The sequence below is a fragment of the Cololabis saira genome, chromosome 10, assembly GCF_033807715.1.
Source record: "Cololabis saira isolate AMF1-May2022 chromosome 10, fColSai1.1, whole genome shotgun sequence".
In the NCBI taxonomy this organism is placed as follows: Eukaryota; Metazoa; Chordata; class Actinopteri; order Beloniformes; family Belonidae; genus Cololabis; species Cololabis saira.
Window position 1 is genome coordinate 828,252 of NC_084596.1, and position 24,598 is coordinate 852,849.

General features: G+C 44.5%; 1 protein-coding gene across 8 annotated transcripts; it reads right to left on the minus strand.

Moving 5' to 3' along the window:
• Positions 1-271: 271 nt before the first annotated feature.
• Positions 272-22,610, minus strand: LOC133452287 (NACHT, LRR and PYD domains-containing protein 3-like). Of its 8 annotated transcripts, none has more exons than XM_061731506.1 (11): positions 18,090-18,371; positions 17,832-17,914; positions 16,472-16,582; positions 15,689-15,758; positions 12,231-12,462; positions 12,080-12,127; positions 3,245-5,039; positions 2,728-2,901; positions 2,446-2,616; positions 1,625-1,674; positions 272-1,523 (listed from the first exon to the last, which is right to left on the minus strand). In XM_061731506.1, exons 3-11 carry the CDS (start codon positions 16,549-16,551, stop codon positions 865-867), a joined length of 3,279 nt encoding a protein of 1,092 aa, XP_061587490.1. In that variant the 5' UTR covers positions 16,552-16,582; positions 17,832-17,914; positions 18,090-18,371; the 3' UTR covers positions 272-864. The 8 variants fall into 8 exon arrangements, with proteins under 8 accessions (XP_061587490.1, XP_061587492.1, XP_061587491.1 ...); XM_061731508.1 differs by lacking the exon at positions 18,090-18,371 and adding an exon at positions 17,517-17,546 and having other exon boundaries at positions 17,832-18,053; XM_061731507.1 differs by lacking the exon at positions 18,090-18,371 and adding an exon at positions 17,517-17,559 and having other exon boundaries at positions 17,832-18,053.
• Between the last annotated feature and the right edge of the window lie 1,988 nt (positions 22,611-24,598).

Genomic DNA, 24,598 nt, shown 5'->3' on the forward strand with positions numbered 1-24,598 from the left:
TTGCTATGGAAACAATAGTTAGTCTTAGTAAACCTCTAGTTAATGTTGCATTACAATGACTTATTTGCCCTCTAGTGGACACGTAAGTTACTGCATTTAAACGCATTTATTTTCCCTCTAGTGGACAAATAAATTACTGCATTTAAATGATTTATTTGCCCTCTAGTGGAAATAATAATTACTGCATTGCAATGGCTTATTTGCCCTCTAGTGGGCACATACGTTACTGCATTAAAATCACATGTATTTATTATATATTTATTACATTTATTTCAAAAGTACTTGAATACTTTTACACATGTTGCTGATGTTTTTACATGTTGGATGTTACATGAATATTTCTATCTTCTCGCTTCTTTTTTACATCAACAACTTTGAAAATTGAAGGAATCAAATTAAAACAATCAGATAAATCAATCAAATATTATACAAACTGGAAAAGTTAATTGTAAAACGGAAATGTTTAGATTTGAAGCTCAAACTTTCTTTCAGGGAAGAAACAAGACTTTAAGAATCTCAACGTGAAGTCAAACATGAAAACATTTAGAGACAGAATCAGAATAAAACAAGAATAATGAGATAAGAATCTAATTTATGATCAAACATCAACAATCCAGTTAATGATTTAATGTTTAAATGTGGAAAAATATCAAATAAAAATACAATACACCAAAAAACTAAAGATAAATGGTGATCATGTTCATCATCATCATCATCATCATCATCATCATCATCATCATCATCATCATCATCATCATCTTCATCATCATCATCATCATCATCATGGAGACACTGAGGAACCAGAACCAGAGTCCAAGTCCAGGATTCAACAGAGACAGTTTCTCTGACAGGAAACTCTGGAGATTAAACTGGACACAGAGACACTGAGGAATCAGACCTGGACTCAGACCTGGGCTCAGACCTGCACATAAAGCTAAACAAGAGTTCGAAAAAGCAAGAAAACCAGGACCTGGACCAGGACCTGAGTCCAAATCCAGCATAGAGAGGTTCAGTGAAGGTGGTGTTGAAGGTGTGGATGTGGATCAGTCTGTCAGAGACGACTTCATAGAAGGACAGAGTTCCAGCAGGAACGTCCACGTACACTGCTGCTCTGTTAGAGTCTGAAGATGAAGATGAGGGGATGAAGAATCTGCCAGAGTCTGGACCTTGAAATGAGTAGCTGAATGTTTCTCTGTTATTGTGACAGACCTCGTACCAATCACCTCGATAACAGTTCAGACTCCAGGAATGATCATTTCCAAACGCACAGTCATCAGAGAATCCTTTCCTGCTGATTCTTCTGTAACTCACTGATACAGAAACTGCTCCGCTCCACTGGACCTCCCAGTAACAGCGACCCGTCAGAACTTCTCTACACAGCAGGTGAGGATAGGAATCAAACCTGTGTGGATGATCATGATATGACTGATCCTCCTCCTTCACATACATCATCTCCCTGTTGTCATCAGACAGTTGGATGTAGTTGGGGACTGTGTTTGTGTCGACGGTGAGTTGACAGGAATCTGATGGAGAGAACAAACAAGCAGCTGAAGTTATTATTGATCAGTTATTGATCACTGATGGACTCATGAACGAGTGAAGATGGTTGAATGAAAACACTTACACTTCCTCGGACCTCCTGGTGTCAGCCATCGTTGTCCAGCAGGCTCCACCCTGGAAGGAGGAGGAGGATCAGACCAGCTCAGTCTCTCTCAGGGGTGGGATGTTATTTAGAGGACCAAGGTCTCTAAATAACGTCCTACCCCTGACAGGAGGAGGGGGTTAGACCAGCCCAGTCTCTCTCAGAGGAAGCAGAGATGTCAGAGCCCCCCCCCCATCACCTGTTGGACACTCCTGTATCCACTACATCCCACCACAGCCCTGAGCAATCACTTGAGGTGGAGGAAAACCCCCACCTGCTCCAAACCTGCTCCACCATGACCCCCCCCCACCCAGCAGTGTGTCCTACCTGAGAGTGTCCTACCTGAGTGCGTCCTACCTGAGTGTGTCCTACCTGAGTTTGTCCTACCTGAGTGTCCTACCTGAGAGTGTCCTACCTGAGACTGTCCTACCTGAGAGTGTCCTACCTGAGAGTATCCTACCTGAGAGTGTCCTACCTGAGAGTGTCCTACCTGAGAGTGTCCTACCTGAGAGTGTCCTACCTTAGAGTGTCCTACCTGAGTGTCCTACCTGAGAGTGTCCTACCTGAGTATGTCCTACCTGAGAGTGTCCTACCTGAGAGTGTCCTACCTGAGAGTGTCCTACCTGAGAGTGTCCTACCTGAGAGTGTCCTACCTGAGAGTGTCCTACCTGAGTATGTCCTACCTGAGTGTGTCCTACCTGAGTGTGTCCTACCTGAGAGTTTCCTACCTGAGAGTGTCCTACCTGAGAGTGTCCTACCTGAGAGTGTCCTACCTGAGAGTGTCCTACCTGAGAGTGTCCTACCTGAGAGTGTCCAGTCTCCAGCGGGGATCCTCCAGTCTAGACAGAAGCTTCCCTGCTGACTCTCCTGGATGGTTGTAGCTCAGGTCCAGCTCTCTCAGGTGGGAGGGGTTGGAGGTCAGAGCTGAGACCAGAGAAGAACTTCCTTTCTCTGAGATCAGACAGCCTGACAGCCTGCAGACACACAACACAGGTCTGCTGCATGTTCTCTGCTCAAGTGTCCTGCTGCAGACACGTTTAGCAGCATGTTCTCTGGACCTGGAGAAGACTTGATTGAATCCTGACCTGAGAGACTCCAGGTGACAGTGTGGACTCTCCAGTCCAGGACACAGCTTCTTCAGTCCAGAATCCTGCAGGTCGTTGTTGCTCAGATCCAGTTCTGTCAGACTGGAGGACTGAGAGCTGAGAACTGAGGACAGAAGTGGACAGATGTCCTCTGAGAGGTTACAGTCACTCAACCTGCAGACGGAAGAAAAGACCAACCAGGTTATTTCACTGTGATGGAATAAAATGTAGTTTTGTCTGCAACTGGTCTGCTGGTCTTCAACTCATCCTGCCCCGCCAGTACAAACATAAATTAACGTGTTTCCTTGTCAGAGTTCATGCTTGTGTGTGATTTTAAGTCCAATGTGTCATTAAAGTCTCTGGAAATGAAAGAACCAGCGTAAACTCACTCATGTGAGGTTGCGCTGAATAAAAGACCAAAACAAGTGAAGAAAACATGAAATGTGGAGGTAAAAACAGACATAGTCAGAAACTAGCCTCCACTCCAGAGGTCCAACATGTGTCTGTTGGTACTTACAGAACTTTCTTGGAGGCTTTGACCACCGGCAGCAGCCTCCGTAGAGCCTCCTCTGAAGCTGAGAACTTCTTCAGGTCAAACTCCTCCAGATCTTCTGATGACAGTAAGATAAAGACCAGAGCCGACCACTGAGCAGGAGACAGATAATCTGTGTAGAGACATCCAGACCTCAGGGACTCTTGGACCTCCTCCACCAGAGAACCATCGTTCAGTTCATTCAGACAGTGGAACAGGTTGATGCTTCTCTCTGCAGACAGTTCCTCACTGATCTTCTCCTTGATGTATTCAACTGTTTCCTGATTTTTCTGTGAACTTCTTTGTTCTGGTTCCAACAGATCTCGTAGGAGGTTCTGGTTGGTCTCCAGTGAAAGACCCAGAAGGAAGCGGAGGAACAAGTCCAGGTGTCCGTTTGGACTCTGTAAGGCCTTGTCCACAGCACTCTGATAGAGCTTAGTCTCTGCTCTTTTTTTAAACCACCAGGAGTTTTTCTTCTGCTCCTCCAGCAGGTTGACTCCAGAGGTGATGAAGGTCTGATGGACATGAAGAGCAGCCAGAAACTCCTGAACACTCAGATGGATGAAGCAGAAGACCTGGTTCTCGTACAGGCTGCTCTCCTCTCTAAAGATCTGGGTGAACACTCCTGAGTACACTGAAGCCTCTCTGACATCAATGCCACACTCTCTCAGGTCTGATTCATAAAATATCAGGTTTCCTTTCTGCAGCTGCTCAAAAGCCAGTTTTCCCAGAGACTCCACCATCTTCCTGCTCTCTGGACTCCAGTGTGGATCCGTCTCAGCTCCTCTGTCATACTTGGCCTTCTTCAGTTTGGCCTGGACCACCAGGAATCGGATGTACATCTCAGTCAGGGTCTTGGGCAGCTCCCCTCCCTCTCTGCTTTCCAGGACGTTCTCCAGGACGTTCTCCAGGACCGAAGCAGTGATCCAGCAGAAGACTGGGATGTGGCACATGATGTGGAGGCTCCGGGATGTCTTGATGTGGGAGATGATCCTGCTGGTCTGTTCCTCATCTCTGAACCTCTTCCTGAAGTATTCCTCCTTCTGTGGGTCAGTGAACCCTCTGACCTCCGTCACCATGTCAACACACTCAGGAGGGATCTGATCGGCTGCTGCGGGTTGTGTGGTGATCCAGAGACGAGCAGAAGGAAGCAGGTTCCCCATGATGAGGTTTTTCAGCAGCACGTCCACTGAGGTGGACTCTGTAACATCAGTCAGCAACTCATTGTTGTTGAAGTCCAGAGGAAGTCGACTCTCATCCAGACCGTCAAAGATGAACACGACCTGTAACTTTTCAAAGCTGCAGATTCCTTTGGTTTCAGAGAAGAATCCATGAACTAGTTCCACCAAGCTGAACTTTCTCTCTTTCAGCCTATTCAGCTGTCTGAAGGTGAATGGAAGCAGGAATTGGATGTCCTGGTTGGTTCTGCCTTCAGCCCAGTCCAGGCTGAACTTCTGTGTTAGGACTGTTTTCCCGATGCCGGCCACTCCCTTCGTCATCACCGTTCTGATTGATCCTCCTCTTCCAGGTGGGGGTTTAAAGATGTCTTCCTGTCTGATGACTGTTTCTGCTCTGACTGGTTTCCTGGAAGCTGCTTGTATCTGTCTGACTTCATGTTCTTTGTTGACCTCTCCGGTCCCTCCCTCTGTGATGTAGAGCTCCGTGTAGAACTGCTCCAGAAGGATTTTCTTTCCTGCTTTAACAATCCCCTCAGACACACATTCGTACTTCTTCTTCAGCTTAGACTTTAACTGCTTTTTTAAAACTGCAACTAACGCACCTTAATGAGAGAACATAAAGACAGAGATTTAGTGTTTTATGAAGTTCACTCAACAACTTAATTATAAAAACAATCACGATCTGGGTGTCATCAGCAACGGGGACAAGACGTACTACAGGAGTGAGGTTAGCCACCATGTGGACCAGACTACAGGAGTGAGGTTAGCCACCATGTGGACCAGACGGACTACAGGAGTGAGGTTAGCCACCATGTGGACCAGACTACAGGAGTGAGGTTAGCCACCATGTGGACCAGACGGACTACAGGAGTGAGGTTAGCCACCATGTGGACCAGACTACAGGAGTGAGGTTAGCCACCATGTGGACCAGACTACAGGAGTGAGTTTAGCCACCATGTGGACCAGACTACAGGAGTGAGGTTAGCCACCATGTGGACCAGACTACAGGAGTGAGGTTAGCCACCATGTGGACCAGACAGACTACAGGAGTGAGGTTAGCCACCATGTGGACCAGACAGACTACAGGAGTGAGGTTAGCCACCATGTGGACCAGACGTACTACACGAGTGAGGTTAGCCACCATGTGGACCAGACAGACTACAGGAGTGAGGTTAGCCACCATGTGGACCAGATGGACTACAGGAGTGAGGTTAGCCACCATGTGGACCAGACAGACTACAGGAGTGAGGTTAGCCACCATGTGGACCAGACTACAGGAGTGAGGTTAGCCACCATGTGGACCAGACTACAGGAGTGAGGTTAGCCACCATGTGGACCAGACTACAGGAGTGAGGTTAGCCACCATGTGGATCAGACTACAGGAGTGAGGTTAGCCACCATGTGGACCAGACTACAGGAGTGAGGTTAGCCACCATGTGGACCAGACGTACTACAGGAGTGAGGTTAGCCACCATGTGGACCAGACAGACTACAGGAGTGAGGTTAGCCACCATGTGGACCAGACTACAGGAGTGAGGTTAGCCACCATGTGGACCAGACTACAGGAGTGAGGTTAGCCACCATGTGGACCAGACTACAGGAGTGAGGTTAGCCACCATGTGGACCAGACTACAGGAGTGAGGTTAGCCACCATGTGGACCAGACTACAGGAGTAAGGTTAGCCACCATGTGGACCAGACTACAGGAGTGAGGTTAGCCACCATGTGGACCAGACTACAGGAGTGAGGTTAGCCACCATGTGGACCAGACGGACTACAGGAGTGAGGTTAGCCACCATGTGGACCAGACTACAGGAGTGAGGTTAGCCACCATGTGGACCAGACTACAGGAGTGAGGTTAGCCACCATGTGGACCAGACAGACTACAGGAGTGAGGTTAGCCACCATGTGGACCAGACAGACTACAGGAGTGAGGTTAGCCACCATGTGGACCAGACTACAGGAGTGAGGTTAGCCACCATGTGGACCAGACTACAGGAGTGAGGTTAGCCACCATGTGGACCAGACTACAGGAGTGAGGTTAGCCACCATGTGGACCAGACTACAGGAGTGAGGTTAGCCACCATGTGGACCAGACTACAGGAGTGAGGTTAGCCACCATGTGGACCAGACTACAGGAGTGAGGTTAGCCACCATGTGGACTAGACTACAGGAGTGAGGTTAGCCACCATGTGCACCACACTATTCAATTCAATTCAATTCAATTTTATTTATATAGCGTCTAATACAACAGATGTTGTCTCTAGACGCTTTCCAGAGATCCAGAACATGAACACAAACATAAACATAAACATAAACATAAACATAAACCCCCGAGCAATTATTATATAAACAATGGCAGGTAAAAACTCCCTTAGTGGGAGAAAAGCCTTAAGCCAAACAGTGGCAAGGAAAAACTCCCCTTTAGGAGGGAAGAAACCTTGAGCAGGACCAGGCTCATAAGGGGGGACCCTCCTGCCGAAGGCCAGACTGGGGGAGTCAGGGACGTCGACAGCACACAGCAGGCAGGTGGAAGAAGCAGCGGGATGACCAGAGGTGGGGGGGGGGGGGGCGTCAGCAGCACACAACAGTCATGTGGAAGCAGCAGCGGGATGACCAGAGGGGGGGGGGGGCGTCAGCAGCACACAACAGTCATGTGGAAGGAGTAGCGGGATGACCAGAGAGGGGGGGGGGGGTGCAGGCAGGCGGAAGTAGCAACAGCAGACATCCACGCAGGCAGGTGGAAGAAGCAATGGGATGACCAGAGGGGGGGGAGGGCCGGGAACACAGGCCAGAACGCAGCTCCTGAGGCTCCGGCCTGCAAACATACACAAAAGAGAAAAAAGGGGGGCCGGCACAAGAAACTACAGGAACGATGGACAAAAATGATAGCTATGAGATATTTATAATAAATAAAAATGGTAATGGAGAAGAGAGGCAGGGAAAAGGAGAGGAGAAAAAGGGTGAGAGGCACCGCCCAGCGGATCATGTCGGTGCCCCCCTGCAGCATAAGCCTATAGCAGCATATCTACTGCGAAGCTATATTTGAGACTAACTATTATAGTCTTGTTCTATAGCTGCAACTATGACTACTGACTCTAACACACTAAAGTTTACACTACCTAGAGATTTACCAACACCAGCTAGAGGTTTACTAAACACTAACTATAAGCTTTACTAAACAGAAAGGTTTTAAGTTTAGTTTTAAAGGTGGAGGTGGTGTCAGCCTCCTTAACCCAGATTGGAAGTTGGTTCCAAAGTAATGGTGCCTGATAGCAGAACGCCCGCCCTCCAAATCTACATTTAGATACTCTAGGAACTACGAGTAAACCTGCACCCTGGGAGCGGAGAGCTCGGCCAGGAACATAAGGCATTATCAAATCTTGTAAATACTGCGGAGCTAAGCCGTTTTGGGCTTTATATGCAAGTAATAAAATTTTAAATTGAATTCTGAATTTTACAGGTAGCCAATGGAGCGACGCTAACACTGGAGAGACGTGGTCTCTCCTGCTAATTCCTGTCAGTACTCGTGCTGCTGCATTCTGGATCAGCTGGAGCCTATTCAGCAAATTACTTGGACATCCTGCTAACAACACATTACAGTAATCCAGTCTAGAAGATACAAACGCATGAACTAGTTTTTCTGCATCACTCTGCGAGAGGATTTTCCTAATCTTCGCAATATTACGGAGATGGAAAAACGCTATTTTACAAACCTGATTAACATATGGTTTAAACGACAAATCCTGATCGAAAACAACACCAAGGTTTCTCACAGTTGCACTGGAAGCCATCGCAACACCATCTAATCCCTTCCTAAGATGCTCTGGACCAAGAATGATAACCTCTGTTTTATCTGAATTTAGAAGCAAGAAATTTCTGGACATCCAGTCCTTGATGTCCCTAAGACATGCCTGAAGTTTAACTAACGGTTCTGTTTCATCCGGTTTCATAGACAAGTAGAGCTGCGTATCATCAGCATAACAATGAAAGTGTATGCCGTGATTCTGGATTATACTTCCCAAGGGCTGCATGTATAATCTAAACAAGATTGGCCCTAGCACTGAACCCTGCGGAACACCATAACAGACCCTCGACTGTTCTGAAGAAACCTCATGTACATGAACAAACTGGAACCTGTCAGATAGATATGATTTAAACCAACGTAGAGCTGTCCCTTTAATCCCAACAACATTCTCTAACCTGTGCAGTAAAATGCCATGATCAACAGTGTCAAAAGCAGCACTGAGGTCCAGTAAAACCAATATGGACACTAATCCCTTATCTTGAGGCCATAAGGAGGTCATTCGTGACTCGAACAAGTGCTGTCTCTGTACTATGATGCATTCTGAACCCTGACTGAAAGACTTCAAACAGATCATTTCTATACAAATAGTCACATAACTGGCTTGAAACTGCCTTTTCCAGAATTTTAGATACAAATGGAAGGTTAGAAATTGGCCTATAATTAGCTAAGGTGTCTGGGTCAAGGGAAGGTTTTTTAAGTAAAGGTTTAATTACTGCCACTTTGAAAACCTGTGGTACATATCCTAGGCTTAGGGATAGGTTGATTTGGTCTAGTATTGTCACACCAATAAGAGAAAAAACATTTTTGAATAGTCGAGTCGGGATGGGGTCTAACATACATGTGGTTGACTTAGCTCTATTGACGAGTGAGGTCAGCTCAGGGAGGTCTATAGGATCAAAACAGTCTAGAGACAAGTCAGAGCCTAGGGAAGTCGCTAAAGCTGAAGAAACGCCCACAACCGGCTGGTTGATTTCTTCTCTAATTCTCGTGATTTTACTGTTAAAGAAGCTCATAAAGTCCTCACTACTGAGAGCTGCAGGAATGCACGGCTGCACAGAGCTGTGACTCTTTGTCAGCCTGGCTACAGTGCTGAACAGAAAACGTGGGTTACTTTTGTTATCCTCTATCAACGTTGAATAATAAGCTGTTCTGGCTTTGCGAATGGCTTTTTTATATACTATTAGAATATCTTTCCATTCACGATAAGAGTCTACAGACTTACAAGAGTACCACTTCCTTTCCATTTTACGCACGTTTTGTTTCAACATGCGAATATCTGAATTGTACCAGGGAGTTAAGCTCCTGTGGCTAGAAACCCTCCTTTTCAAAGGAGCAACTTCATCTAAAGCTGAGTGCAACAGATCAGCAGTGTTACTAACAAGAAAATCAACATCAACATCAGAGGTAGAACCCAGGTCACTGGCCTCTATTGCTTCAGTAGAGGCTTCACTATTTTCCACTGTCGCAAGACGAGCAATGGTCTCCTTAAATTTAGCAATAGCTTCATCAGACAAACATCTGCTAAAATAATACCTCCTGCCCTGCACTTCAACATCAACAACATTCAATTCCAACGTTATTAAATAATGGTCGGATAAAAGGGAGTTTACAGGTGACACCAACAGACCATCAGTTTCAACACCGTAGGTGAGAACGAGATCGAGAGTATGATTAAAACAGTGCGTCGGCCCGTCCACTTTTTGTGAGATACCCATTGATTCTAGAAGAGAATTGAAAGCTAATTTAAGATTATCGCTTTCAACATCCATATGAATATTAAAATCACCCACTATGATGAATTTATCTGTACTGATCAATAATCCAGAAAGGAAATCTGAAAATTCAGACAAAAACTCTAGATAAGCACCAGCAGGGGGCCGATACACTACCACTAACACAACTGGCTTCTCTGATTTCCAGCTCGGAAATTTCAGACTAAGCGTGAGGCTTTCAAACGTATTATGATTGCACTTAGGTTCAATTTTTGTTTGGAGACTGGAGTTATAAATTGCTGCGACTCCTCCGCCTCGGCCCGTGTTTCTAGGAATGTGATGATTAAAGTAGCCGGGCGGAATTGATTCATTCAAACTAACATACTCTTCATCCTGTAACCATGTTTCTGTTAAGCAGAAAACATCACTCCTGCTCTCTGTAATTATATTGTTTACTAACAGAGACTTGGAGCTTAACGATCGTATATTTAGTAGTCCGCATCTAATTTTTCGGTCTCTTATTGGTACCAAATGTGCATTGGTTTTAATTTTTACAAGATTATTTTGGTTAACGCCTCTATAACGCCGCACCTGGTGAACTAGTGGAGGGCGGGGAACTGCAACTACTTCTATTTTGCTAGGCACCTGGTTAGAGTTACCAGTTACATCATGTAATCTTATAGTTTTGTTGGCAGGCGTTGGTCCTCGAGAAGCAGCAGAGAAGTGTGTTAAACTACAGCTCTGCATCCTGGCCTGGACCCTGCGATGTCAGGGAGAGGGTCTAATGAAACAGGCCAAATTACTAGAGACAAGAGCAGCACCATCCCGGGTGGGATGAATGCCGTCTCTTCTAATCAGACCGGGCTTTCCCCAGAACGTTTCCCAATTGTCAATAAAGGCCACGTCGTTTTCTGAACACCACCGATACAACCAGCGACGGAGCGAGAGCATGCGACTAAACATGTCATCGCTGGTCAGATTGGGGAGGGGGCCAGAGAAACCTACGGAGTCCGACATGGTTTTAGCGAAGTTACACACCGAGACAATATTCATTCTGGTTACTTCCGACTGGCGAAGACGGGAGTCGTTAGCTCCGACATGGATGATAACTTTACCATATTTACGATTACCCTTTGCCAGTAGCTTCAAATTTGCTTCTATGTCGCCCGCTCTGGCCCCCGGGATACACCTAACTAAGGTCTCTGGAGTCGGCTTCACATGTCTGACTATGGAGTCGCCAATCACCAGGGTCGGCTTCTCAACGGGTGTGTCGCTGAGTGGGAAAAATCGGTTAGACACATGAAGCGGGTGGTGGTGTTCCGTGAGCCCTTTACTACGCTTCCCCCGAACCGTCACCCACCGGTCCTGACTGGCCGGCTGCTCGGGAGCTGCAGGGGAGCGGCTACCCTCAGCTGCTATGGGCCGGTCCTATGAGACGGAGAGCCCATGCTAAGATGCTAACGGAGGCTAACGGACAGAAAATGTATCGGTGATTGGTGACAGTGAAAGTTACGGAAGAGAAAATGAGCGAGTGTTGAAATAAAGACAGTAATGTACCAGATATAGTGCTATTTTACCAGAAAACAGTCTAAGTTTAAGACAAAAAAGTCGGGAGAGATCTGTGCCTGCACGCCGTGCAGCAGCAACGGACCGCAACACCAGGAAGTGACGCGATGCGTGACGCAGTACGTTACCCAATCAGCAAGCACGCAAGAGCCTGTCAACACTACAGGAGTGAGGTTATCCACCATGTGAACCAGACGGACTACAGGAGTGAGGTTAGCCACCATGTAGTGCATACACAACAATCTCTCTGAATGTGGACAAAAGAGATTGTTTTGGACTTCAGGAGAGCTCACACCCAGCATGCTATTGTTTCTATCAATGGAGCACCAAGTTCCTGGGTTTGCATGTCACCTCTCCTGGGAGACCAACACGGCATCACTGGCCAAGAAGGCTCAAGAGCGCCTCTACTTCCTCCTGAAACCGAGGAAAGCCAGAGCCCCACTAGGAGCAGCTTCTACAGAAGCTCCATCGAGAGCATCCTGACGGAAGGGAAACACACCCATTCCACAGGGGAGTGTTTGTGAAGTGAATCAATGCGACTGACCGGGACCATTTACCTGTTGCACCAGCTGGAGAGACTGGGTCGTCCTGGACAACAGGTTTTCCTGTTGGAGGTCAATGAAACATATTATTATCAGTTATTGTTTAAACAGGATACAATCTTCATAGTAAGATGGTTTTTGTGTTTTTTCCTTCTCTACAACACACCTTTATCACTTTTCATCTTCTTTAAAATCGTCTCAGCCACCTCTCTGGTCTTTGAGGAGAACCTCTCCATCATCAGATTTACTGTGTCCAATCTGTCCGCATGCTCCAGATAACACAGTTCGATCGGGTTGAAACCATCCTTTGATTGATCTGCATTATTCAGGTACCACTGGAATTCCTTCAGCCCACTGGTGTCCAAATTCTTCAAAGTGTCCTTCAACCACATTTTTACCTTAAAGAAAGAAATCATCATAAATGGAGTCCTAAAATATGAATTCTGAGAATCAGATGCACTCAAACAAACTCAGGAACATCCAGAAATCTGAAAATGGGTTACAGACCAGTGTTTCCCAACCCTGGCCCTCAAGGGTCGCTGCCCAGCATGCTTTATATGTTTCCTGCTCCAACAGGCCCACGTTTGGACCTGCAGGTCTTCTTGGCAGGAGCGAACTCCAGCCAACCCAGTAGAACCAAAGATGAGTCTGGCAGTCAGCTGGACCATTGACCCTGTTGCGTCCAGTCTGGTAGTAATGGGCTTCTGATTGTCTATATCGATGACATATCACAACACAACAACTCTTGTGCCAACTGACACGCATGATGAAGACGCTCCTGAAAACTACTGACATAATCAAGCACATTGTGCTCAGTGTGAGATGTTTCCGTCCACCATTTTCCCTTGAGAAGCTGAAGAGGACGACCCACCGCACGACCAAAGACTAAAGCTGCAGGACTAAATCCAAGAGATCCCTGTGCAGTCTCTCTGATGGCAAAGAGCAAAAGTGGAAGACGCTCATCCCTCTCAAGACAGACCTGGACAACATAGACTTTAAAGTCTGATGAAATCGTTCCCCCAAGACTCGGAGTGACAAGGACTCGATGTTTGATGCAAATACTGTGAAACTTCTCTGATGATTTCAGTGAACTGCTGTCTGTGATCTGTGTTGATTTAACCGTGGAATCATTGTTGCTGATTTTAACATCCATGTGGACAACTATCCGGACAACCCTCAGGACAATCATCAGGACAATCCTCAGGACAACTCTCAAGACAAAGGGACTAAACACCTGGGGCCTCATCTATAAAGCTTGAAAGATGTGCAAGCCACCTTCTACGCAAAGGTTGGGATTTAAAAAAAAAAAAAAAACTAACTGAAAAATCTGCGTATCCCTACGGCGACCCTGACCCTCCCGTAGGAACAGTCTTAAGATCTGGGGAACTGGTGACGCAGGCGGTGAGGTGGTGAAATGAAGCCAGATTCATGTCATACTCTTAATAATGTCATCACATATCAGACTTATAATATAATAGCGCTGATCGTGTCCCTCTGTGTTTGAAGCACAGCGTCAGTCAGGACTCTGGGGCTGCTGCAGCCGCGGTGCAGGACACGCCGGGAACCTCCTCTTCACCCACCGCGACAACTGGAGAGTGGCTGAGGACAAATGACAAATGAGTGCCGAGCCACTCTACGGAGCCCCTAAAGGGACTCAGATTTTTTTTTTAATATAATGAGTTTTACGCGCGCATGAAACCATGAAGCCTAAATTATGGTTCTGCGTTCCACGACGCAGAGCCTATGCCGTAGGGTACGCGGCGACACGCACCTACGCCGTAGGCTCTGCGTTGGTGTAACGCGGAACCATGGGGAGAGGGGAGGAAGGGGAGCGGAGCTGCCGTCCCGTCTTTGCATCGTCTTCGCACAAGGTGTCTTGATGATTTGCAATTACAGGCTGAGCCTACTGTTCGTTTTTAAACTGTAAAAAGTGGGGGGGACAAAAACATGATTTTGAAAAGTGGGGGGGACATGTCCCCCCTGTCCCCAATGGAAATTGTGCCGTAGCGCGTTTAGCGCCGCAACGACATACTGCCACTCACTCGCTTTATTTTAAACTATTTATATACTTTTTCTACTTTTACTGTGACCACCAAATAATGTGGTTTTCCTGCCTCCACCTCATCCTCAACACCTCCATCTCAGTCTCCGTGAAATTTAGTGGCTCGACACGTCTCATTCATCCTGACGCGCAGCAGAAACAGGCTGCAGGAGCCACTGCGCATGCTCAGCAGGTTCATTCATATGCAAATACTACTTTGTATTGCCCATTTATGGTAAAAAGTGGGCGTTTAGAGGGCGGGATATGAGGCTAATTCAGCCGCGCAATCTTCCAGCTGGACTGTGATTTATAAAGTGAACATTGCGTGCAAGTGTGCGTGCACACGGTTTTATGAATCCAGATTTTTTTTTGCACCCGCCATTTTCGGCTTTTGGGTTTACGTGCACTTTAAGTATGAATCCTACACACTCTTTTATAAATGAGGCCCCTTGGCAACACTGTGGAAAACTTCGGCCAACACTGCATGTAACAGAGAGCAAACACAATAGGGGGCAGAGCTAGACCTGCTGGCTCTGACGGTCTGAGCATGTCAAAGATTAGTGTGTCTGATGTGGACATGTCTGAAACAAACAGATCCCAAACCACCAGGGATCGTAGAACTTTTATTTTTTATTATCAGAACAAGGCTTGCTGCAATCAGGTGTCTTTGCTCATGGCAATGAAAACACTCACGGTCACCAATGACAGAACATACATTTTTACGCACCAATTTCGACCTGTGTCTCCATTCAGCAGTTGGGGATTGTGTAACTTTTAGAGGAAACACATTTTTATACGTTAGAATCAAGTTTCTAAAACCTTGTCCATTTGCTTCAGGGACAAGTTCATAGGCTTGAAACACCGTTCTTTTCAAGCTAGCACTGCAACGGCAGAGACCAACACTAATTTAGTGCAGTAGCCATGCGCTCAAATGCACCAAAATAAGAGTCAACGTCCGACCGAAACGAAGGAACTAACGTGGTGTGCTTACTGACGTCAACGTGTGTGCTTTGAGGTGACGTAGCTATGGACACGGGTCAACTCTTTTCAAGAGCTCTGATCCGGAGATGCATTGCTTGCACTAACAGCTCTTTGTTGCGCGTCTCCACCTCCTGAAAATGATAGGGTTAAGCGGAGATGTTCGTGGGACAGACCTAGTTGAGGTTCAGAAACTGGATCAAGGTCCACACTGGATCACTGGACACTTGAGCAACCTCTGCTACCTTCACATCCGCCCCGTCTACGGCTGTAGATGTTTCTAACAGCCTCTCAGACGTTAGCTGCTCTACTTCAGCTTTGTCAGAGCGTTTGTCCGGTTCTTCCTCTACAGACTACGATACTGCCTCTCTTCTGGAGCCTCTGGTGGTCAAACTAGGAATTGCAAAAGTTGGCCCTTCTGCGTTAGCATCGACTGACGGGTCTGTTGGAATGATGATGTTTTCTTCATCTGTAACATGATTTACTCTGAAAGAGAGAGATCTCTGCTTCCATCAGCTGAAGAAGCTGAAGAACAAGGAACTCTTGAGTTTCTCATTCAGGAACAAAGGAGGTTGTGATTTAAGACTGGAAGCAGTTTGACTTACATGATAGCTGTCATTCCTGGAGTCATCCTGGTCCTCAGATGTCACATCTTCATGTGTTTGAAGCTGACTGCTGCAGAAATGCAGAGAAAAGAGGATTGGTCTGCAGATGCTTGACTGTGATTGGTTGACAGGTCCAAGTAACAACTTCTGAAGTCTTGTTGTGAAGCGATAACACTCTATGTACAGACGGCTGCTTCAGTCATCCACTCAACTGCGTCAGTCAAGGTTTGTGTTATTCACCTTGAACTCTGCATCACAGACGATCTCTGCTGCACCTTAACTGCTTTATTCACGTTCTGTCTCTTCCTCTATAGTTTGTGTTCTGAACAAATCATTACAAACTTCTGAAGTGGATTATTTTTGAATAATTAGCTCTGTTCTGAGCCTCAGCTGAGGATATGGAGTTGCTAATGCTACTGCAAAACCACAACAGCCAACTTTAGCTCAGGTTCTGCAAAAGAAACAGACAATGGCAAGAGACAAGAGACGACCCACGGTGTTGGAACTGAGCGGGCTGTCGGGAAGGCGCTAGCCAGGGGGCTAGCACTCCCAGCGCCACCGGGCCGCGGAGTAAAGCCCAGCCGGCTGAGTTTTGTTTATAATAGTTATTCTACTCATTTTATGTATATTTTTAGCCTAGTTATTTTTGTGGTAGAAGTATCAGTACTGGTACTCGGTAACGGCAAGTACACAAATTAAAATACTCGTACTCAGTGTGATAAAATGGTATCAGGGCCTCCCTACTTTCTTGTCTTGGTCTGGGTTTAGGCGGTCTTGTCTCACCTCTGAGCTTCTCGTCCTCTGTTCTGTTCCAGAGGAACTCTCTTGTCCTTCTTCTTCCTCTTCCACTTCCACTTCCACATGCTGCTGCCTTCACACACTTCCTGCCTTTATCTGCAGAGAAAACAACATCAACTCACCTTTACCTGATACAAGCGGGACAAATGTGTTGTAAAGCCTGGATTATGGTTTTGCGTTAAACCGATACTTTGTCTAGCTTCCGGCTTTTCCGGTCACAGTGAATCAGAAAGATAAGGACAACTATTCGTTTTCGTTGAAAACGAACGGCCAAAACGCATGAAAACACGGAGCAGAAAACACGTTTCTGCTCCGTGGAAACGGGGCCTGAGACTCTGCTGACACTTCCGACTTCAGGCGGGTTTTTCTCGGTGCATTGAAGGTGTAAATACGTTTCGTCATGTAAAAGTCCCCCCCACCCCCCCGCAGCTTTACCCGCTCTGGAGCTTCTTAATGTCTCCAACAGCTGGAAAAAAACAGCTGGAAACAGCTGCTCAGCTGCTCTAGAGGGATAAACACCTTACCTTCAGTTGGTTGACAGAATCCTCTTGAGACCCGGGACAAACCCGTTTCCTGCCCTGACCTTTACAGTCGCTCACAGCAACTGAAAACTTCACAATGGATGGGAGTGTAAAATAAACCGACCTGAGTTTCCTGAAGGAAACTCTCCATCTGAGACTTGAACGCAGACTGACACTATCTAGATCTGTTTCCACACAAGCTCCTCCCTTCATTTCCTGTTTTTACCTCCAATTTATTCCTGCTGGACGTGGAAGAACTCAGCAAAACAATCCCTGGAATGACCAAATGAAGAAGTGTGACAGCGAGCTAAAAACCAACGATATAATCAAAGTTTGTTCCTTTAGTTTATAATAAGCGGTAACCCTGGAAACCACCCGGGGTCATAAATGAGCCGTAAAAGGGTTAATCCGGGTGAGAGACAGCACACAGCTCCATTTACAGGAAATCACATGAGTCTTTATCAGAGTAGAAGGAAACTGCATGAAGGAGGAAATGAGAGAAAACTCACGACCACCAAGTCAGGACGATCCGTTCACGTCTAAATCCACACACTCAAGTAGGGAAGATAATCAGGGCAGGAGAAAAATAAAAATAATATTTTAGAGGAGGAAGATTTATTTTTCCTTATGCACTTCGAGAAAAAAGTAGAAATGTTGAGAATAATGTTGAAGTACAATTTCTAGAAAAAAGGCAAAATGTTGAGAAAAAAGTCAAAATTTTGTGAATAAAGTTGAACAACAAGGTTCAGAATACAAGAATTGACTTTACGATATTGATTTGAAACATATCACACATATGCAGTTGCATAACTTCAGAAACTTACCCTTAACGTTACACTCCAAGGATTTTGTTAGGAATTCTGTCCTCGGACCCAAGCGATCGACACCAGACAGGTTCAGGATTTAGCTAAAAAAAGGAATAGTTTATTTTCTCCAAAAACTGCCTCCTTAACTGGCAGGGGAAAAGAAAACTCACTGTACCGAATTACAGAAAAAAAAAGTCCTCAACAAAAATCCACAAATGTAATCAAAGACTCCAGAGAAACCACGGCCAAGCACACGAGTGAGAACAATGAACTCACAAGGGTTGGCCGGCAGTTCTGACCCTTATATCCTTCCTGGAAATGATCTGATGCTGCAGCTGCGTCAAGGCGCGCTCCCGTGTCGGCTCGGCTGCGTCGGCAGGCACGTCGCCGGGCGCGCAGATCTCTGGCTGCACTGACTCTGCTTCTGCAACGCGATCGGATTGAGGGGAAAGCCCAGCTGGCCGAGACCTAATAGCTGGGACGGAATATTTCAAAAATCATAAAGATTGTGAACTTGGTGACAAGTCTTTGATATTTGGCATGTTAGTTATGGACATAACTAACATAATATGGAGGTATTCAAAAACCACTGTAAACAAATTGGGACGCCCCCTAGTGGCCACTTTGCAGAATATTGCTCTAGTGGACATAAAAATTACTGCATTTAAATTACTTATTTGCCCTCTAGTGGACACATAAATTACTGCATTAAAATTACTTATTTTCCCTCTAGAATCTAGAGGGAAAATAAGTAATTTTAATGCAGTAATTTATGTGTCCACTAGAGTCTAGTGGACACATAAATTACTGCATTAAAATGCATTTTTTGCCTTCTAGCGGACACATAAATTACTGCATTAAAATTACTTATTGTCCCTCTATTGGACATAAAGATTACTGCATTTAAATACATGTATTTGCCCTCTAGTGGACACATAATTTACTTCATTTAAATGTATTTTTTTCCCTCTAGTGAACATAAAAGTTACTGCATTCAAATTACTTATTTGCCCTCTAGTGGACACATAAATTATTGCATTAAAATTACTTATTTGCCCTCTAGTGGACACATAAATTACTGCATTAAAATTACTTATTTCCCCTTTAGTGGACACATAAAATGATGCGTTTAAATGCATTTATTTGCCCTCTAGTGGACATATAAGTTACTGCATTTAAATACATTTATTTGTAAAGATCTGGAGGCTGATGCACACCTAAAAAAAACTAGAAAAACAGGTGCGTTGGAGTAGGTAGGAGTGAACAAAGGAAAAAGGGGTCTCCCGCACACTGTCAAGTCACCTGCAAAAGACGAGGGCTAGTAACCATATACGGTAATTTCCATGGACATGAAAAACTACTTTCCCCACACTTCTCAGTGAGGTCTTGAAGTCATGTGAGTTAATCCTGCCAATCAGCACAGATCATGCTTTGTCACAGACAGTGACCAATCAGCAGTGCCCTGGAGAAGCGGGAACATCCCATTATGGTCAAACTAGTTCAAGTGACAGTGTCCTTTTGTAGACATATGCCCGGTGCATCTAGTAAGTCATACTTCGGGTGTTTTCGTTTTACAAATAGTGCATTATAAGGTAAGACAATATTGGATGTTGCCACAGATTTGTATAGCATAATATCAGTACCACCATTAATTCTAATGCTATTCTTCACTTCTTGTTCTGTGGCATGGTCAATGGCATGGTCAACCTGCCTGCTGCTGGTGGAGAGAGACGGTCAGGAGGTGATTGGACTGATTGGACGAGATATATGGATGGAGAAAAAGAGAAGCCTTATAAGTCAAGTTGTACCATTTATGGAGAAAAGTTATAATATCCCTATGAGGAGACAGTAAAATGTTGAGAAGTTTAAAAAAATAAAGTATCATAAATATTATGTTGTTTGTGTTTTTTGTATTTCTATACATATCCAATTTATGGGTACAATTTCACCCAAAATGGGCAAGTAACCATAGATGGTAACATCAGTGTTAGATACAATGTTGCTCACAATGGGCAAGGAACCATATATGGAAACTTCTTTGACCTTGATTTGCATCAAGAATAAAAAAAAGAAAAAAGAAAAAGAGAAAAATACTCTGGTAGTAGCCCCCAAAAACACTCTAAGGTTGAAATTGTACATTTCCAAGTATTTCAATGAGTGCCCTATAGAGGGTTAATAAACAAACAAACAACGTTTCGGTCCAGAGGACCTTTCTCAAGCAGATATTTAGCAAAATCTCTGATTGAGAAACGTTGTTTGTTTGCTTGATTAAAGTCTTTTTCAAGTGACTTGACAATGTGCGAGAGACCCCTTTCTTCCTTTGTTCAATACATGTATTTGCCCTCTAGTGGAAACCTAAGTTACTGCATTAAAAATACTTATTTTCCCTCTAGTGGACACACAAATTACTGCATTAAAATGCATTTATTTGCCCTCTAGTGGAAACATAAAATAATGCAATTAAAAGCATTTATTTGCCCTCTAGTGGACACATAAAATAATGCAATTAAAAGCATTTATTTGCCCTCTAGTGGACACATAAATTACTGCATTAAAATTACTTATTTTCCCTCTAGTGGACACATACATTACTGCATTAAAATTACTTATTTTCCCTCTAGTGGACACATAAATTACTGCATTAAAATGCATTTATTTGCCCTCTAGTGGACACATAAATTACTGCATTTAAATAACCTATTTGCCCTCTAGTGGACAAATAAATTATTACATTTAAATGCAATTATTTGTCCTCTAGTGGACACATTAATTACTGAATTCTAATGCATTTATTTGCCCTCTAGTGGACACTTAAATTATTGCATTTAAATGCATTTATTGGCCCTCTAGTTGACATAAAAGTTACTGCATTTAAATGCATTTATTTGCCCTCTAGTGGACATAAAAGTTATTGCATTTAAATGCATTTATTTGCCCTCTAGTGGACATAATAGTTACTGCATTTAAATGCATTTATTTGCCCTCTAGTGGACACATAAATTATTGCATTTAAATGCAATTATTTGCCCCCTAGTGGACACATAAATTACTGTATTTATATGCATTTATTTGCCCTCTAGTGTACATAAATGTTACTGCATTAAAATTACTTATTTGCCCTCTAGTGGACATATAAATTACTACATTTAAATGCATTTATTTGCCCTCTAGTGGACACATAAATTACATTTAAATGCATTTATTTGCCCTCTAGTGGAAACATAAATTACTACATTTAAATGCATGTATTTGCCCTCTAGTGGACACATAAATTACTACATTTAAATGCATTTATTTGCCCTCTGGTGGACACATAAATTACTACTCTCTGCTGACACTTCCGACTTCAGGCGGGTTTTTCTGGGTGCATTGAAGGTGTAAATACGTTTCATCATGTAAATAAAACAGCTTTACCTGCTCTGTAGCTCCTTAATGTCTCCAACTGCTGGAAACAGCTGGAAACAGCTGGAAATAGTTGCAAACAGCTGCAAACAGCTGCAAACAGCTGGAAACAAACAGCTGGAAACAAACAGCTGGAAACAAACAGCTACAAACAGCTGGAAACAGCTGGAAACAAACAGCTGGAAACAAACAGCTGCAAACAGCTGGAAACAGCTGGAAACAGTTGGAAACAGCTGGAAATAAACAGCTGGAAACAGCTGGAAACAGTTGGAAACAAACAGCTGGAAACAGCTGGAAACATTTGGAAACAGCTGGAAATAAACAGCTGGAAACGAACAGCTGGAAACAGCTGGAAACAAACAGCTGGAAACATCTGGAAACTGTTGGAAACAGCTGGAAATAAACAGCTGGAAACAAACAGTTGGAAACAGCTGGAAACAGCTGGAAACAGCTGCTCAGCTGCTCTAGGGGAGGATAAACACCTTACCTTCAGTTGGTGGACAGAATCCTCTTGAGACCCGGGACAGACCCGTTTCCTGCCCTGATTAAACCCTTTACAGTCGCTCACAGCAACTGAACAGCTTCACAATAGATGGGAGTGTAAAATAAACCGACCTGAGTTTCCTGAAGTAAAAACACTCCATCTGAGCCTTGAACGCAGATGGACACTATCTAGATCTGTTTCCACACAAGCTCCTCCCTTCACTTTCTCCTGTTTTTACCTCTTAATTTATTCCTGCTGGACGTGGATGAACTCAAAAACAATCCCTGGAATGACCAAATGAAGAAATGTGACAGCGAGCTAAAAAACAACGATATAATCAAAGTTTGTTCCTTTAGCTTATGATAAGCGGTGATCCTGGAAACCACCCGTGGTCATAAATGAGCCGTAAAAGGGTTAATCCGGGGTGAGAGACAGCACACAGCTCCGTTTACAGGAAATCACATGAGTCTTTATCTACAGAGTAGAAGGAAACTGCATGAAGGAGGAACCAAAGAGAAAACTCTGACCCACGACCACCAAGTCAGGACGATCCGTTCACGTCTGAATCCACACACTCAAGTACGGAAGACAATCAGGGCAGGAGAAAAATAAAAATAATAGTTTAGAGGAGGAAGATTTTCTTTTCCTTATGCACTTCGAGAAAAAAGGCAAAATGTTGAGAAAAAAGTCGAAATTTCATGAATAAATTTGAACAACAAGGTTCAGAATACAAGAATTGGCTTTACGATATTGATTTGAAACATATCACACATATGCAGTTGCATAACTTCAGAAACGTACCGTTAACGTTACACTCCAAGGATGTTGTTAGGAATTCTGTCCTCGGACCCAAGCGCACGACACCAGACAGGTTCAGGATTTAGCCCAAAAAAGGAATAGTTTATTTTCTCCAAAAGCTGCCTCCTTAAATGGCAGGGGAAAATAAAACTCACTGTAACGAATTACAGGAAAAAAGTCCTCACCAAAAATCCACAAATGTAATCAAAGACTCCAGAGAAACATCGACCACACGAGTGATAACAATGAACTCACAAGGGTTGGCCGGCAGTTCTGACCCTTATATCCTTCCAGGAATTGATCTGATGCTACGTCCAGGCTCTCCCATGTCGGCAGGCACGTCGCCAGGGGCGTCGCTGGGGGCGCAGATCTCTGGCTGCGCTGCAGCGCGATCGGATTGAGGGGAAACTCCAGCTGTCCGAGACCTAATATATGGGAGGGAATGTGTCAAAAATCATACAGATTGTGAACTTGGTGACGAGTTTTTGATATTTGGCATGTTAGTTATGGACACACAGGCCAGAACGCAGCTCCCGAGGCTCCGGCCTGCAAACATGCACAAAAGAGAAAAAAGGGGGTCCGGCACAAGAAACTACAGGAACGATGGACAAAAATGATAGCTATGAGATATTTATAATAAATAAAAATGGAAATGGAGAAGGGATGCAGGGAAAAGGAGAGGAGTAGAAGGGTGAGAGGCACCGCCCAGCGGATCATGTCGGTGCCCCCTGCAGCATAGGCCTATAGAAGTATATCTACCACCAAGCTATATTTGAGACTAACTATTATAGTCTTGTTCTATAGCTGCAACTATGACTACTGACTCTAACACACTAGAGTTTACACTACCTAGAGATTTACCAACACCAGCTAGAGGTTTACTAAACACTAACTATAGGCTTTACTAAACAGAAAGGTTTTAAGTTTAGTTTTAAAGGTGGAGGTGGTGTCAGCCTCCTTAACCCAGATTGGAAGTTGGTTCCATAGTAGTGGTGCCTGATAGCAGAACGCCCGCCCTCCAAATCTACATTTAGATACTCTAGGAACTACGAGTAAACCTGCAATCTGAGAACGGAGAGCTCTGCCAGGAACATAAGGCACTATCAGGTCTTGTAAATACTGCGGAGCTAAGCCGTTTTGGGCTTTATATGCAAGTAATACAATTTTTAATTGGATTCTGAATTTTACAGGTAGCCAATGGAGCGACGCTAACACTGGAGAGACGTGGTCTCTCCTGCTGATTCCTGTCAGCACTCGTGCTGCTGCATTCTGGATCAGCTGGAGCCTATTCAGCAAATTACTTGGACATCCTGCTAACAACACATTACAGTAATCCAGTCTAGAAGATACAAATGCATGAACTAGTTTATCTGCATCACTCTGCGAGAGGATTTTCTTAATCTTTGCAATATTACAGAGATGGAAAAACGCTATTTTACAAACCTTATTGACATATGGTTTAAACGACAAATCCTGATCGAAAATAACACCAAGGTTTCTCACAGTTGCACTGGAAGCCATCGCAACACCATCTAATCCCTTCCTAAGATGCTCTGGACCAAGAATGATAACCTCTGTTTTATCTGAATTTAGAACCAAGAAATTTCTGGACATCCAGTCCTTGATGTCCCTAAGACATGCCTGAAGTTTAACTAACGGTTCTGTCTCATCCGGCTTCATAGACAAATAGAGCTGCGTATCATCAGCATAACAATGAAAGTGTATGCCGTGATTCTGGATTATACTTCCCAACGGCTGCATGTATAAACTGAACAAGATTGGCCCTAGCACTGAACCCTGCGGAACACCATAACAGACCCTCGACTGTTCTGAAGAAACCTCATGTACATGAACAAACTGGAATCTGTCAGATAGATATGATTTAAACCAACGTAGAGCTGTCCCTTTAATCCCAACAACATGCTCTTACCTGTGCAGTAAAATGCTGATCTACAGGTTCTAGTCCAGGTCTAGTCCAGGTCTAGTCCAGGTCTCCTCTAGTCCAGGTCTCCTCTAGTCCAGGTCTCCTCTAGTCCAGGTCTGGTCCAGGTCTCCTCTAGTTCAATTCAATTCAATTTTATTGATTTATATAGCGTCTAAT

Bases quoted from the DNA above. Each gene is read 5' to 3' on its own strand.
- LOC133452287 (XM_061731512.1), bottom strand. From the start codon at position 16,551: ATGTGGAAGTGGAAGTGGAAGAGGAAGAAGAAGGACAAGAGAGTTCCT. The intron at 1,675-2,445 runs GTAGGACACTCT...TCCTCCTTCCAG, and splicing joins TGGAGACTGGACACTCTCAG to GGTGGAGCCTGCTGGACAAC. The intron at 1,524-1,624 runs GTAAGTGTTTTC...TCTCTCCATCAG, and splicing joins ACCAGGAGGTCCGAGGAAGT to ATTCCTGTCAACTCACCGTC.